At 40.1% G+C, this 15,897-nt stretch overlaps 1 protein-coding gene across 6 annotated transcripts in view; it reads right to left on the minus strand.

Annotated features, from left to right (window-relative positions):
* Positions 1-704: 704 nt before the first annotated feature.
* PIGN (phosphatidylinositol glycan anchor biosynthesis class N) overlaps positions 705-15,897 on the minus strand; it is a 97,540-nt gene continuing 82,347 nt past the window's right edge. For 5 of the 6 annotated variants that reach the window (XM_015854523.1, XM_015854530.2, XM_015854528.2 and 2 more), the window contains 6 exons: positions 15,713-15,768; positions 15,173-15,248; positions 14,011-14,084; positions 11,285-11,327; positions 9,429-9,481; positions 705-1,108 (listed from right to left, as the gene is read on the minus strand). In XM_015854523.1, the coding sequence (XP_015710009.1) occupies positions 985-1,108; positions 9,429-9,481; positions 11,285-11,327; positions 14,011-14,084; positions 15,173-15,248; positions 15,713-15,768 (426 nt within the window). In that variant the 3' untranslated portion in view covers positions 705-984. Of the gene's footprint in view, positions 1,109-9,428; positions 9,482-11,284; positions 11,328-14,005; positions 14,085-15,172; positions 15,249-15,712; positions 15,769-15,897 lie in introns of all 6 variants that reach the window. The other variant, XR_001553247.2, reaches the window with a different exon arrangement.

Here is a 15,897-nt window from a genome sequence, read left to right on the forward strand (position 1 = left end):
CCTCCTCTGGTACAACTTGTGGCCATTTCCTCGGGTCCTGTTTGTTGCCTGGGAGGAAGAGGCCAAACCCCTCCTCATCACAACCTCCCTTCAGGAAGTTGTAGGGTGCAGTGAGGTCTCCCCTGAGCCTCCTCTTATCCAGACTGAACAATCGAGCTCCCTCAGCTGCTCCTCATAAGACTTGTGCTCCAGACCCCTCACCAGATTCACTGCCCTTCTCCGGACACATTCCAGGGCCTCAATGTCTTTTTGTGAGGGGCATTTTCATTTGGATCAATTACCTGATCTGGCTTAGTGCTCAGCCTACCCAAGTGTCAGCACAGGAGGCCACAGTTTGGACTCAGGTTAGCTAAAAGCTTTTGTCTCACAGCAAGAGCTTCACAGCATACCAGTCTTAACTGTCTCACATACACAGCCTGCCTCATATTTACACGTCTTGCAAAAGTTATACGCAGTTTCATAGGTCAAATGCATATGCCACACTGGCAACATACAAAAATCTGTCCAGCCTGACGTGATTCATGCTTTAGTCTGTGAGGTACTTACGTGAGACACGCAATGAAGGTAGGACTTTGCAGACTCCTAATGACAGTACGTATGTGAGACAAACAGCTGGCAGAAAAGTTCTAACAACCATAAATAAATAAATAAATAAATAAACAAAATAAGAAAATTAAAAAAAAAAAAAAGAAAAAGATTTCCTATTTCTTTTAAATAGGACTTTATAGTTGTTTTTATTGTCAAAAAATATGTCCACTTGGAGAATAAAGCCAAGGCTGTTTCAGCCCCACTGATGTCTAAATGACCATCTCCAAACACAAATTTCAGTCGTACGACAGTATTAATCTCTGTCAGCAGCGCACTCTGATCCACGATGGGATTTTGGCACTCAAGTCCATTAACTTATATTTACAACACAGAAATGGAAGTTGGTTCATAGGAAGCCAGAGAGTAAACTTAAGGGCAGGAACATTTATCGCTTTATCACGTAGAATGGTGCTTAGTCCTTCTGGAAAGTTCCAGTCTCTTTGTAGTTAGCAGCTGGGCCAGTCCATTCATCAGCATCATAAATATGGTCAACGACATCACCAGCACATAGTGGCTAATGCTGCAAGGGGGAGACAAAACAGAAAATGCAAATTTACCAAGTAGAAATAATTGACTAAAACAACCTCCTGATTTTTATTTTTTTTTTAAACTAGGCCTAATTATCGTTTGCTTCATATACAACACCTTATACGTGCCGCTCCAAGTAGACAACTATTATAGCAGCGCTACCATGTGAATAACAAGGCCTGTGGCAAAATAAAATGGTGAGGACAACAGAAAACACAACTGAATGTGTACCAAGTGAATAAGAAGTACAGTGTATATTCACTACATTCAAGGGGGAAATTCAACATATGCAATGAACAGCTGTAAAATTTCTGTTTGCTATAGACTGATAATACAGAATTTTGGGAAAACTTGCCATTGGGAAGACATTGCTTGTAGTAAAAAAAACTCAGATATTTAGGTCAGCCAAGTTGCAACGTTATAGAGAAAACACTTCTCTGGTGATGAGCAGCTTCAAGAAAACAAGTGCTATTTTTTCACTCAGCATTTCAAAAATTGCAGATTTCACTGCTGCAGTAACAGAGACTCAGATTAAACAAAATAGTTCAAACACAATGTGAAGATGTGACTTCTGGGTGAAGAACTCTTCAAGTCACTAATGGCTAAGAGAATCACACACAGAGATTGTTTCTGACTTGCTCTAACACTCGCACTATTTCCTCAGGTATCTGATGTTTACCAGTGTTACAGACTGGTTCAGACTGAGATTTGACTTCATAACATTAAGCATTCTGTGTTTAGTATCCAAAACAAGTTGGTTGCCATTGTATATGCAACATAAGCTATGAAAAAATGAGGGTTCTTCCAGATCATGGAAGTGGCTTAGGTTGGAAGATCATTCAGCTTCAAATCCCAGCCACAGGCAAGGTTGCTCCCCCCAGCTCACATCTGAGATTGCCCCAGCTGAATTGCAACCCCTTCCACTTGGCCTTGTTGAACTCCACTAAGTTCAGAAGGGCTCCCTTCCCAAGCCTGTCCAGGTCCCCTTCTATAGCATTCCATTCTTTTGTTGTATCATTCAGCTTTGCATCATCAGCAGGCTTGCTGAGGGTACAGTCTGTGCCTTCATCCAGGTCATTGCTGAAGATATCGAACAGAACCAGACCCAAGACAGAACTCTGGGGGACACCACTTGCCATTGGCCTCCACAGAGCCATTCCCCATAACCCTCTGGCTGCCAGCTCCTTTAGGACCCTGGAATGCGTGACATTGGGCCCAAAAGACTTGTACGTGTTCAGTCTCATCAGGTGATCTTGAACTCTACTTTCACTGAGAGGGATTTTTGTGCCCCAACATCCACCTGGAGATTCAGGAACATGAGAGATGCGGGAGACCTGACTGAGGCAAAGAACTTGTTGAATACGGCAGCCTTCTCAATACCTGCTGTTGCCAGTTCTCTCTTCCCATTTATCAGAGGAGGTACACTCTCCTTGGCCTTTTTCTTCTGACCCATTTGCCTACAGAATCCCTTCTTGTCATTCTTTGCATCCCTTGTCAAGTTCAGTTCCATCTGAGCCTTGTCTTACCCGAAACCCTTCTTTATACATCTGGACATCATCCCTGTATTCTTTCCAGGCCACATATCCCTGCTTCCACTGCCAATGAATGTCCTTCTTGCACCTCAGTTTGACCAACAGGTCCTCATTCAGCCATGCCAGCTTCCTGTTTCCTCTGCTTCATTTCAAATACGTTAGAATGGAGAGCTCATGTTCTAAGAAAGGTGTCCTTGAAAGAGTTACCAACTCTGCTCATTTTCTTTATCCCTAAGGACAGTTGACAAGGTGGTCTCCCTTATTAACTCCTTAATCAAATGGAATTTCACTTTTTTAAGGGTTCTGAATCTGCTCTTTGCTAGGCCCATATTCCTCAAGATCACAAACTCAACCAGGGCATGATCACTACAGCCCAGACTGCCTCCAGTCTTAACCTCTTTAATGAGCTCCTCTGCATTGGTGAGTACCAGGTCCATAATGTTTCACCTCTGATTGCTTTGTCTAACACCTGAACCAGGTACCTCCTGGATTGCTTACAGCTTGCCGTGTTGCTTTCTCAGCAGACATCTGAGTGGCTGAAATCCCCCATCATTACTTCTGCTAATAAGTCCAGCCATCTTGCTGCTCAGAGCACTCCTGCCCTTCCAGCATCAATATACTCAGCCTCTTAAAGGCATATCCAAGATCACAACACTTCAGCCTAGAGTTTCTCATGAAACATTGCTGTAGTCATCTGCATCAGAGCATCCAGAACCACTAGTGTAGATGTTTGTTTATTCCTGGGATTAATGAAGATACTGGGCACTCTGACATGAGAGGTATTGATGCCTCCACTATTTCAAAGCAGATGGTTCCTCAGGATGAGTAGGGTAACTTCAGACTTGATGAAGCCCGAGTTTATTTAGAAAAAAAGGATTGCAAAGAGTACTTGCAGGTTTAATGATCTGGAATTTCTGCCTGAGGACTCATTCTGTTTGACAGTTTAGCCACAGAAGAGCAGTAAAGCTCGTAACTGATACTATCAATCCTCACGACCCCAAGACTGTGACAATCCTGGCACCAGCATAGCGTAATTTAGTTCTGCGAAGCAGAGAAGCACTGGCTCTTAACAAAGCTTGGCCACTAACCAGTGTGAGAGAATAAAAGTAATCCAAAAGTTCACTAATGAGCAGGAGCTCTTCTGCAGCCAGGATACAAGCAACCAAAGGAACTGGTCTGAATAAAGTGGGTGGAGAATGCTGAGAGTAACTTGACTCATGCTTGTAAGATTCTTCTGCTTCTGTTGAGTCTAATTATAATCTTCTCACAAATACCCTGCTCAAAATGCACACATTTAAGTAATCAGTCACAAAAATCCACCAGCACAAATATGACAACAACTCAGCAAGTGCAATGCATCCCAGCACCCTGCAGCTTGCATCTGTGTCTGCTCTCACCTTGTACACAGTGCAGCTGACAATATTCCCTGCTATGAATGAATGAAGATTTACACTGCCAGACAGTAGCCATCTTTCCTACATCCCTCTCCTACAAACAACTCCATCTCTAGCACTAACTAAGAAGAGCAGCACAGCTACCAGAGCCCAACTCCCACTCTGTTCTGTGGGGAGTATACAAAAGCAAGAGCATGAAACTGAACACATGCTTTCAGCTGGTTGGTGCACTTTGGACTTCGCAACTCACAATGTATTTGTGATTGTCCACATGCTGTGTGATTGCACAACTCCCTCCAGAACAGCCCTTGGAAGTTCACCTGGGTGTGCTGCAGACTCTGTCTGAGTTTCAGTGCTCTGTGGGAAAGGACATAATGCTGCCAACAAAGTCAAATCCTTGCTGCACTTGTTTGCATGGTGTAACGTGCCCTGGGGAACTGTACAAGCACTACAGGTACAGAAGCCTGCATAGTATTAAGGAAACAGCCTCTCTGATGAGCAGCTGTGTGGTTTAATATATGATGCACTACTGTTAACACCTCTGCTTCTCTATTCACACGGCACCAAAATTTTAGTTTTTCACATAGGTAAAAGCAATACTTACATTCTAGATTGAAAATGTGAGATCTGAAAATCTGAAGTCAAATGAAGGCCCTGCTTTTATTCCTACAGGCATCCTGAGACAGAGGACAAGCTGCTGCTGAAGGCTTGCTGCCATCAGTACAGTACTTACACAGATGTCTGATTTCCCCTCTGCCCTTTAAGAAGCTTTACCAGATGTGGGTACTCATCAATTATTTGCAGGGACAGAGAAGGGTTTTCTCAAAGTAAAAAGTCTCTGCAAACTCCGCTTAGCTATCTGTCAGGGACAGGTCCTTCAGGCTTTTATAAAGAACAGAGTGCCACACACATTTTTCTCTTGCTATACTGCACAAGGTTGAATAGCTACACCCCTTTGTCAAAATATCAGACATTCAGAGTAAAGAAAAATGTGTATACTATGCCACAGAGCACAATTAAAAGCAATTTCAGTTGACTTGTCACGTAATTGCAAACAGCCAGCATCTCTGGGGCTATCAGCAACATGTACCACGGTGCCTGCAGGCTGCCCTGCTTGGTAAATTAGTTCTCAGGCTGGGGTAATGCTGTAATTAAACAAACAAACAAAGCAAAACTCTTACAGGTACATACCACAACAGCAGTGTGGAAAACTTGATCCCTGAACAGCATAGATGTACAATCTTGCCTGGATCTGTAGTTATGGTGAAACGGGTAATTCTCAAAAAGAACTTCCTTCATTGGAAGTCAAATCTGAGCTAATAAAAATGAGTGTGGTTCCAGGCTCCTGTCAAGTTTGACCCAGACGGAGGAAGGGAATATATCAAGCACAGTGGTGGCAATTGTTATCAAGGGCAAGATGGGCAGGGACAGGGAATGGTAAAAGAAATAGTAGCTGGTGTAGGGGAACATGGACTTAGGTAAGGCAGCATGATTCAACAGAAAGGTGACTGTTCTACACATGGATCAAGGTGAGCAGGCAACACTAGTGCTAGAAAAATCTGGCATCCCAAAGGCCTATTTTAGTCACAAGTTAGCAGAATATATGAGGTAATATCCTCTCTTGGTTTTGCTTGTGACAGTGTATATTGGTAAGATGTACTAATCCAAGAAAAGAAGAAACAAATATCACTACAGAAGGAGCAAAAATAATCTTGCATCAAACCACGTCTCTTCTCTCAATTTAGGCTAACTTCTGTGATGGCAGACCTGACTGAAAACTGGGAAGACAGAGTCGCTTGGGACCGAATTAAAACAAGTAGAACAAAGTAACTCATATAAAGACTTGGCTGAGTTCTTTCCAGAAGAGTTTGAGGACTTCATCTTTACATGATGTGCTGCTTTCACTAAATGCTTGGGTTGGAGGGGACCTTAAAGTCCACCAGTCCCAACCCGGTGCCATGGGCAGGGCTGCCACGATCCCCATCCAACCTGGCCTTGAGCTCCTCCAGGAATGGGGCACCACAGCTTCTCTGAGCAGCTGTGCTAGCACCTCATGTTAGAGACTGCTGATAAACACTGTTTTCCTCCTAGACCCAAGACCTTTCTTTTAGTCATCAGAACTTGAACACACCTATCACAAAACTGAAACAGTTTCTACTATGTACAAACACAAACTGCTTGATCTATGCTTTATCTAGAAGCTTAATGTCCACTGACCTTTGAAACTGCAGAAGAGCAGTTCAGATTGTATTTATATCTTCCAGCAACTGATAGAAGAAGATTGGGAAAGTAGTACAGTATATGCCTGGATGAAACTATATAATACTATCACATAAAGAAGTTTCAAGGGTTTATCTTTACCATCTGCTTAAACAGCTATCTACAAACTGCACATACTATACAGCTATAGTATGTTTTAAAGGCTATCTATCTCATTTTTTTAGAGCTAGATATATAAAACAATTCTTAAGCCATTGAGAAATCTATTTTAGTGGCAAAGAAGCTGAAAAGCTAGCTATTCCATTTATCTGTTTTACAAAAATATAAGAGTCTGTCAGAAACCTCCTCGTGACCACGTACTAAATACTAATAAATCAATAGTACTGGGAAGACTGCATTATTCTATCTGTGAAACTAACGGTGGGTTCTTGTACTGCTTATGACACAATTTAGGGTTACCTTAAAACATACCAGGTACAGGGTAAGGTTAGTAGATCTCAGAAGCTTGCATAACCAACTGCTGTGAATTCTACATTTACTGCAAGATTATACCCTGTTCTTACATCGAAACAACAAAGAACAATCTGATAAATTCATGTTGATTTTAGTACTACTATTAAGCAGAGGGGCTTGAACACTTTCTAAGAAGCCATAAATAATTATGGTAATTCATAGTTTCCTGAGAAGAGGAGATCAACATCAGGTTTATGATTTGATGAATATGGTACTACAGGACTGTATGTTAGGTGTACTGTTGTTCAGCATTGCATTAATTATCTGGAAGAAAGGGAGAAGTAAAAATCCCTTGTCGCTGACAGACAATACTTGAAAGGTACCACTGTATTCAACTGGAAGAAAAAAAGACGTTGTTAAGGCAGATATGAGGCATGGCAGACCGAGATGCAACAGCCAGGAGTGAAATTAAAAAACGAAAATGCATCAGTTAAACAAGCAAAAACTACTTCCAAACAATAAGAGAGATCCCCTAGGAAACAAAACCCCGCCATAAAATAGCAATGAAGCCTTATTTTTTGTTTTCCCTGAGGTTTTTAAAATCAGATTTTACATTTGAAAATAGCGAGCAATGCTACTGAAAAACCCAGGTATTACCTAATGAGCATTTCCTACTGAACCTGTATGTTCTTACTGAGAGTACATTCAACAGTTTTGAGGTGTGGCAATTAGAAAATTCAGAGAACTCCATCATCACAAAAAAACAATGAGTGGAAATACACATCAGAAACAAATGTGAGATACACAGCATTTCAGAGGACTTCAAAGGAACTAATCTCTTGCTGTTCACCAGCAGACTGAATTGCTGCTTTTCCACTCTGATTTCAACGATCTTGTAAAGTAGTAATATAAGAAGGACCTGAAAACTGCATCCCCACTATCAGTGCCACAAGGAAAATAAAAAAAGAAAAGAAAATGGAAAAGAAAAAGCTGTCAAGAGCTGTCACTGAGGGTGCTCCTATTCTTTGTTCCATGAAATTCCACATAGGTTTCGCTGAGGTAGAAATGGCTAGAAAAAAAAACAACCACCATTTCCTTAACTGACTCTCAGTCTTCTCAGGAAAATTTTGGCAACTACTAATATGTCAGCTGCGAGGGGATATTTTCAGACCTTGCTATCAAAGCAACAACAGACAACACTGCAAGAGGAATGCCACAGAGCTGTCAGAGGGGCTGTAAGGAGAGGACAGGAAAGAGCCATGTTAGTATCTCTCTCTCCCGCTGATTTTGGGAATTGCCCAAAACCCCATGAAGTTCATTTTTCAGGAATAAACAAAAAAGAATCTTCTACTGTTGCCCGCTGATTTTGTAAAGCTTGAGGATCACGTGTTGACAAATCTGCTCAGGTTCATGGGTCAGAACACTGTTCATGATAGGGAAGGGAAAAACTGCTTCAGTTCTGCCTGAAGCTTCACCTTTTTTCTAATGCAGCCAAGTCAGCCTTAACTCACGTTCTTACACACACACACACACTATACATAGACTACAGCATAATAACGTAGGTTGTGAAGTCAAGCACTCAAAAGTGAATTAATGGCAAATTTAAGGCTGCCAGAGCATTGTGCATTACCATATTAAAAATTAATCACAAACACTTTTTCAAAAAGAATTCCTTCAATGCTTTCCTCAGTGCTCAAACACACATTGAGAGGCAGTAATACATATGTATGTAATAGGCTCCCCTGAGCTCTCAGGAACAAAGCCTACCTCCGGCTGAAACAGATCCAACAATCTATCCCAGGTGTAAATCGCTGTGCTATGAAGACTGTACATCAGAAACAAAGTTTTTAGTTACTTGTGATTTTTTTTTTGGTTTTGCTTGTCAACTCCAAATTAGAAAGCTTCTTGCTCAGCTAAGCAGATCTCTTCTAAGGTCTTTAATATCCTTATTAAACTACCAGTGTAAAGTACCAGATTGGCTGGATCATTCTCTACATATTCCCTTCTAAACTTACTACAGAATATAATCTATTCCCATAACTCAGGGAAGGTAAGTCTGATACCTACTTGTGATTTCTGGGCAACTCACAAAAAAAGAATGCATGGTTTAAAATCTAGCTGATGACATATGCTGTAGGACTTCGCTATTCAGAATGCATCCACTTGCTATAACTATGATTTTTATGTCTAAATGCTACAGATTTATTCTCCCCGAGCTGAGGGTAGGATTAATTGAAGCGTTGGTACCCACCAACATGCTTGCAAAAAGTTCATTAACTCATGGTGGATCTTATATGGAAGTTTAACCAGACTTAGGATAATTAACAACTTTGATACATTATGACTTTAACGGTAATTAAAACTAATTACAGTGCAAATCAGTAATTAAGATTTTTTTGTGTGTGTGTGATTGTTCTTTAGGAATAAAACAAATACTGCTAACAGGATTTTTTGCCATGCTGGATCAACTGCCTATTCTGTTGCTCTGGAACAGATTTTAAGACACAGCTTTTAGCTGGGGATATATCTACATGTGTATGTGGATGTACGTGTGGAACACTCACATACGTGCGTGTTTTAAGTACAGGGATCATCACTGAAGCGTTTGATTAAGGAGAGTAATTGGAAAAAATTACAAAGAGTTTGAGTAGATAAACAACAATATTAACCTCTGAGCCTTCTCAGAATGCAACAGAGGCAAAAAATACCGTACCTTGTTCCTATGTCAAGCCAGCTTCCATAATCTTTAACCAAAAAGAAGAAGTGCTAGGAAATAAAACAACTTCCATTAGTACATCAGCAGTGCACAGTTCAAAACAAACTCAAAACTAGTGTTTTCAGGTTGTTTACTCCAAGTTTCTAATTCAAGTAGAACAAGGGCAGGACCTTTCCAGGAATGCTCATTTGGACCAAACAGAAAAATACTCTAAGAGCCAGAAACAGACTTAACATGGTATCAAATATGAGCAGTTAAAGATGGACCGAGTCCTCTTCCTGTTTGCAAGAAACAGAGATTACCACCAGATAGCCTTCTCAATAAGTCAGTCCACCTTGTTGCTTAAAGAACAGGTTCCCAAATAATGACTAGTATCAAAAATAAGAGCAAATATTGTTTTCACAGAAATCTGCCACAAATGTTGGGCTACTCCAACAGTTTTTCATCCGCAAAATGGCAATAAAGCCAGGAATGACAGAACAGAACTATTAGTGAATTCAAGCTTATGGTCACATGAAACACTTGGAAGATTCAAGACCACAAACCAGTGTTTTTCCACTACTTCTTCTGCTTCATATACACACAGTTTCTGCATATCACACCACTGTGGTCAGACTTTCTTTGTACACCAACTATATACTTAGCAATTGTTTTAAAATCATTAAGTCAATATAGAAGAATGTGTGAGGTGCAAGATACCGGGGCTTGCTTAACACCACTACTCCACACATCTGTACTCCTCTTTACATTTTAGACTGATTCTATTAGTGAAACACTGAGTGTGACTGACTAATATTTTAACCCTTTTCCTTCAGAAGTTACCAAGAATCGGTTTAGTAAAAAGACTTCCTTGGAATAAAGCAAAACTACACCTTCTCAATTTCTTACTCTACAGTCAAATTAGTCACTTGGTTTTGTATTTGCTGCTTTTCCTATATGGTGAGATCCACAGATCACACTATATTGTACACTGCAATTTACAATATCATAACTGGAATACTTATACCAAAGTGGCTAAACTCAACCAGCATACGTGAAAAGAAAATACATATGTTACGATCTTGCTGATTTGATGATATTGTTGTGGTTTAACACAGCAGGTGGCTAAGGACCATCCAGTAATTTGTTCACTTACCCCCCCCTTCCCATTCCAGTGTGACTGGGGAGAGAATTGATGAAAACAAAGTGGAACCTGTGGGATGAGATATTAAGGGGTGCTACTTGCTAGGTTGACGACAGTTAAAGGAGAACTACAAAAATGTACTTTTAATCTGTGAAAACTATATTGGGTTACTATTGTTCAGATTTGGGTTGTTTCAATTAGCTTTGACTGTGGACACAAACTGTCTTAAGATTTCATTGCTTAAGGGTTTATTATGAAGGGCACAAAATCTCTTTTCTCAGATGTTGCAGATCTCCTGGATTCTGGCATCACTAACAGTGAAAATGATGTGTAACACATATTTTCCTTTGTGCCTCTTTTTCAAGGAAAAGCGGGTGGCCATGAAGAGGAGGCTCACATTCCTGAAAAATTAAGCCTGGAACAAAGCTAAAATTGATTTAAGCATTGCTTAAGAATTTGATTGGAAAGCACATGAAAAACCCAGATTAAGTTGTTACTTCTTTTTTGTCTCTTGCTATTATAAGAGCATTATTTCTTCAGAAGCTTTAATTACACAAAATTCAAAGAGTGGTGACTGCAGGAGTATTATCTCCAAATTATGCTAGGATTTCAATTCATTGCCCTAGCTGCAAAAACTTAGAAGTCTGAAACAAATTTAGATCCCCACATGGAGTTAGTAGAGCCCCCTTGGCTCCATCTTATTTGAAGAGAATGTGCAACAACAACTTACCAGAGCCATTATGTCTGAAATCACAAGAACAATGAGGAAAAGGCTGCAAAGGAAAAAGCAAAACCATACTATTATCCAACATACATGGCCAAAGACACTGCAAAGCTTACTAAAATCCCCACAAAGAAATTAAAATAAGACACAGTTTCTTGTGCTTGCCTTTTAAACCACTCAGCTACTTTTGCATTTATTAGAGAACTATTAAAATACATGACTAGAGCATTTGGTATTTATAATCCCACCCTGCTTGAAACAGGCATTTCACATTAGCAGTTTCAATTTTGCAACAGAGAAACCTAACACGAGTCATTTAGCAAAGAAAAAAAGCATGTTGGAAGCAGCGCCTGTCCATTCCTGACACTGGGAGCTTGTGCACCAGCTAAGCCAAATAAAGCTGATTTAGAAGCTTGAGGATGGATTCAAGAGTGAATAGAACTGTTTTGGATAAGGAGATAACTGATCTGATTGGTCCTACTCTGACATCTTCCCTGCTGAACAAAATGCATGCCTCCTTTTCAGAGCTCTGGGCTCCTGTAGGGTCTTCAAGGAAGGCACAGCATTTTGGTGGCATGCTCCCAGACTCCTGAGAGCCTGCCAGGTAGGCTGCAGCCAATAAAATGAACCAGAAGGGAGCACGTAGAGCTATTTTTTTTCCCCATTAACCTAATGTTCTTTTCATTAAACTATGTAAATCCTAAATTGCATGAAAGCAATTACTATAACTGGTTAAAACTAGTTCCTAGTTAATGACACTGAAGCAATGTAGCAAGAAGCTGACCCATTAGCAGAGAAGTCTTTAAGTATAATACAGCTAATTTGTCAGTTGTATCATCATAAATCCACAAAGCCTTTTTAGAGAGGAAATGTTCTGCTGCAGCACTGAATAAGCTTGAACAGGGGGATACCCATACCATTGTCTTCTGATAAGAAAAGGGTTCTGCTATTGCTTAAATAGCTATGTTTCACTGGTGAAGTTGCATGCTACAAACCTACTGCATCTCACTGAAAAGCCTCCTTCCTCTCACCTATGGCTCAGATTGGATGCTGCAATCTAGAGGGCTGTTTTGACAGGCAAGTTACAGGAACATCCTGACAGAATATTCTCCATGAACAGCAAAAAAAAAACAAACAAAAAAACCAAAAACAAACAAACAAACAAAAAGAATAATTCTTTTATCTATAAACAAGGAGCTTGGGAGCAATTGAGTGAAATCACAAAAATCTGCTTTGTGCTGTTCTGAACTGCAGGAAACCTTTCACAACGGAAGGACAACGCTAATTTCAGGGCATGTTTATAACACTACAAAACAAGATTGCTGCCTGTGACGGTTTAATTTAGCTAGCAGGGGCAGCAGGAGCGATAATGAGTGCAGTACAGGCTCTGGGATGCACTGACAATCAGAGCACAACTCCTCCAGGGAACCTGGGCACATCTTGTGGTTTCTGTCTCATTCCCAAGTGGATGCTGAGGCAGTATCTTTGCTATTGTTACCTGAGCATTTAAATGAAACCAGCAAAAAATCCCAACCTGAGGTACAGCCACAGTCTCAGTGTTGTAAATGTGTACTTGCGCCTCACAGTTTAAGAAGTAATGTCACCTCTCACACACACAGGCATTTCATAGAAGCCTGCAATAGTTCTGGCATCACAAGCATTCCAAAGTTGGGAAACATTGACCTTTAATGATGCCTAATCCCTATATATGTAAATTGCTAGCTGATCTTCTGAACATCCCCAGTTCCTCTTGGTCTAAGGTTGCCATGTACATCCTAGCACTGGGTTGCATTATAATAGGGAGACAGCAGGTAGGGCACAGAGGGGATGAGAACAAACTGAAAGGCACAGGGTATCACAGTCAATATGGACAACTCCCCCCAGCTTAGCTGAGGTATAGATTCACTGCAGTACCCCTGCCACTGTCAAGTGAGACCCTCAGTCAACCTCACACAAGATCCCGCTAGGACAAATTCAAAACCAGATGGCTGACCAGGACCACCTCCATGTCAGCACCATGATGAGCAGAAGTTGGGTACTCTTCTTACGTTCTCTCTAAAGAAGTATTTAGAGATGGAGAAAGAACTGGCTGTCCTACTGCAAGGAAGAAACTGTTTACTCAGAGGGCAGTGAGGCAGTGGCACAGCTGCCCAGAGAAGCTGTGGTGCCCCATCTCTGGATGGGCATAAGGGCAGGTTGGATGGGGCTCTCGGCAGCCTGATCCAGTGGATAGCAGCCCTGTCCATAGCAGGGGGTTGAGGCTGGGTAGGTATTAATGTCGCTTCCAACCTAAGCCACACATTTTGTATTTGTTTTTTAAATGCTACTCACGATGAGGTCAATGCTCTGCATCAGTTACATTATAAATAGGTTATTTTTAAAATACTTTACTACTGGCAGAGTTGCAATATAAAACAAAAGTCAAACTTCAGGTTCCACTCATTTGTCTACATTATGAAGAAAAAAGTGCTCCTTCTGTGTATTGTCAAGAAAGAGTATTAAATATCACTCCTTCAGACAAACCACACACTTCCATTTATAATCATTTATCACAATGGAAAGAACTCCTGCGCTTGCAAAATCACTGAACAAAAAATAGAAACCACATTAACAAGTAGAAGTAGGATTGTAACCTATTACTTTATTATTTAAATTGAGATTTGACAATTCTGAATTCTTGGCAGAATAGATTTGAAACCCTTACTAGTGCAGAAATACAGCACTTACTGTACCTCTTAGATGACAGTTGTGTTGTGACTTGAACAGCTTCAAAAGCACATGATACCAGAACAAATGGTATTACAACCTGTTTAAAACACAAGCAACATTTGTTTATAGTCGTATTTACAAAACAACCTGGCAGGTTGTAGAAATATTTTCCAGATTTTGAAATTATCACGGAACATGTATGTTAGAAAAACAAAATATTGGCAAGAAAAGGTGGAAACATATTCTGCAAAAAGTATGTTTAATAAACAAACAGAAAATCCCTCCTGTGGTTGTAGCTGAACTGCAGTGAAATAAACCACGAGGCAATATGGAAAACTATAATTAAAACACCCTGATGATCCTTACTTCATTTAGCCCTTTTTAGCACTGATGATAAATACTTCAGCAAGGCCAGAGGAAAAAACTGTTGAGATAAGATCTCACGTGACAGATGTAGAGTTTCAAGCAACGTATAATAGGCCAAACTCAGCCATCAAAAGATATTTAAAAAAACAAAACATAGCGTGTATTCAGCAAGAGAAAAGTCCGTTTTCCCAAGGACAGAAAAAGCAAAAAGGCAGAGGCAGGAACTACTGCATATCTTTAAGAAATCCATGAATTCCCTATGTTCCTTCCTGTTTTTCTCTTTATCTTTGCCTCAGGCATATAAGAAGAGAGCTCGCATACCTTGCCTGTAAGCAAGAAGTGCAATCCCGTCTCTAATAGATCACTAAGATATTAAAAACATGTTAAAAATAGTACTCATTGTAACAGTGACAGCCGAATCAGTAAAGCACCCAAAGCTCATACTTAACGTAATGTAGATAGATGAAACTAATAAAAAAAAGTATATATTCCCTCAGTGTTTCTGTAGATATTATGCTATGGGGAAAACTTACCATTTAAAAAAATTATTTAGAGGTCTTATCAACATCTGAAACCTCCAGTTTAATACAACAAACCAAACTAATGCCGTTAAATTATACTTCCCCTACAGTTTAGTTTCTTTCCTTTGGGAATCAGAGTTTAGCTCTAGAAACACTATAAAGGCTGAAAGCTTCACACATGGATGAGAAGGCTAATGAAGCTCAAACAAAGATATAGGTTTTCGTAACAACTGCGTACGTGATACATCGTTTATTAAACGGTACTTTGAGAAAATTTCACTCCAGTAGAACTACTAACCTTCAACAGAAGCAAACCTCCCATCATAAAGGGACTGAACACAGTCAGGAAACAATAGACAGATGCAGGATCAAAACTAGGAAAACATGAAAAAGACATTACAACGCGTCCTCAAAATGGCACTGCATTTAAAAACACCGCATTTAGTTAATCCTGTGCATGCGCATTTTTAAACAAGGTTTCCAGATTTCTCTTCTCTTGCTCGAGTATTGAATTAGCAAGGACTGTTTACACTTCACTTTTCTTTCTCTACAATTTTCTCTGCTGGTGTCTTCTGGAGAGCAATGCTATGAACAGCCATTGAGTTCTCTCCACTCCTTTCTATGCAATAGAAATTGAGATGACCTTTAAACCAGTGTCAGCACTTAGGGAACATATTACAGAGAGCAGAAACAATATCATTAGTTATCAATATTAATCATCAAATATTGCTTTAATTCTGCTGCCCTATTTTTGTTGACAAAACTTATATTTGGTACACCAACTGTAGGATAAACTTTTGTAGCCTACTGTTTTCTCAAATGAATGAATACTATTTACCTGTTAACGGATGCTATGTTTCCAGTACCAAAAAAGGCAGTCACGATGAAGAAAACCTAGATGTATTTAAGGAAAACACACCACAGATACAGTTGCAGTAGAACAAAGCATTTTCCCCTTCATTCCAATCTACTCCCCAAATCCTGTCATGAAACTCCAAGAAGCACACCCCTATTACAGTTTCC

Source organism: Coturnix japonica, chromosome 2, assembly GCF_001577835.2.
Source record: "Coturnix japonica isolate 7356 chromosome 2, Coturnix japonica 2.1, whole genome shotgun sequence".
NCBI classification, from domain to species: Eukaryota; Metazoa; Chordata; class Aves; order Galliformes; family Phasianidae; genus Coturnix; species Coturnix japonica.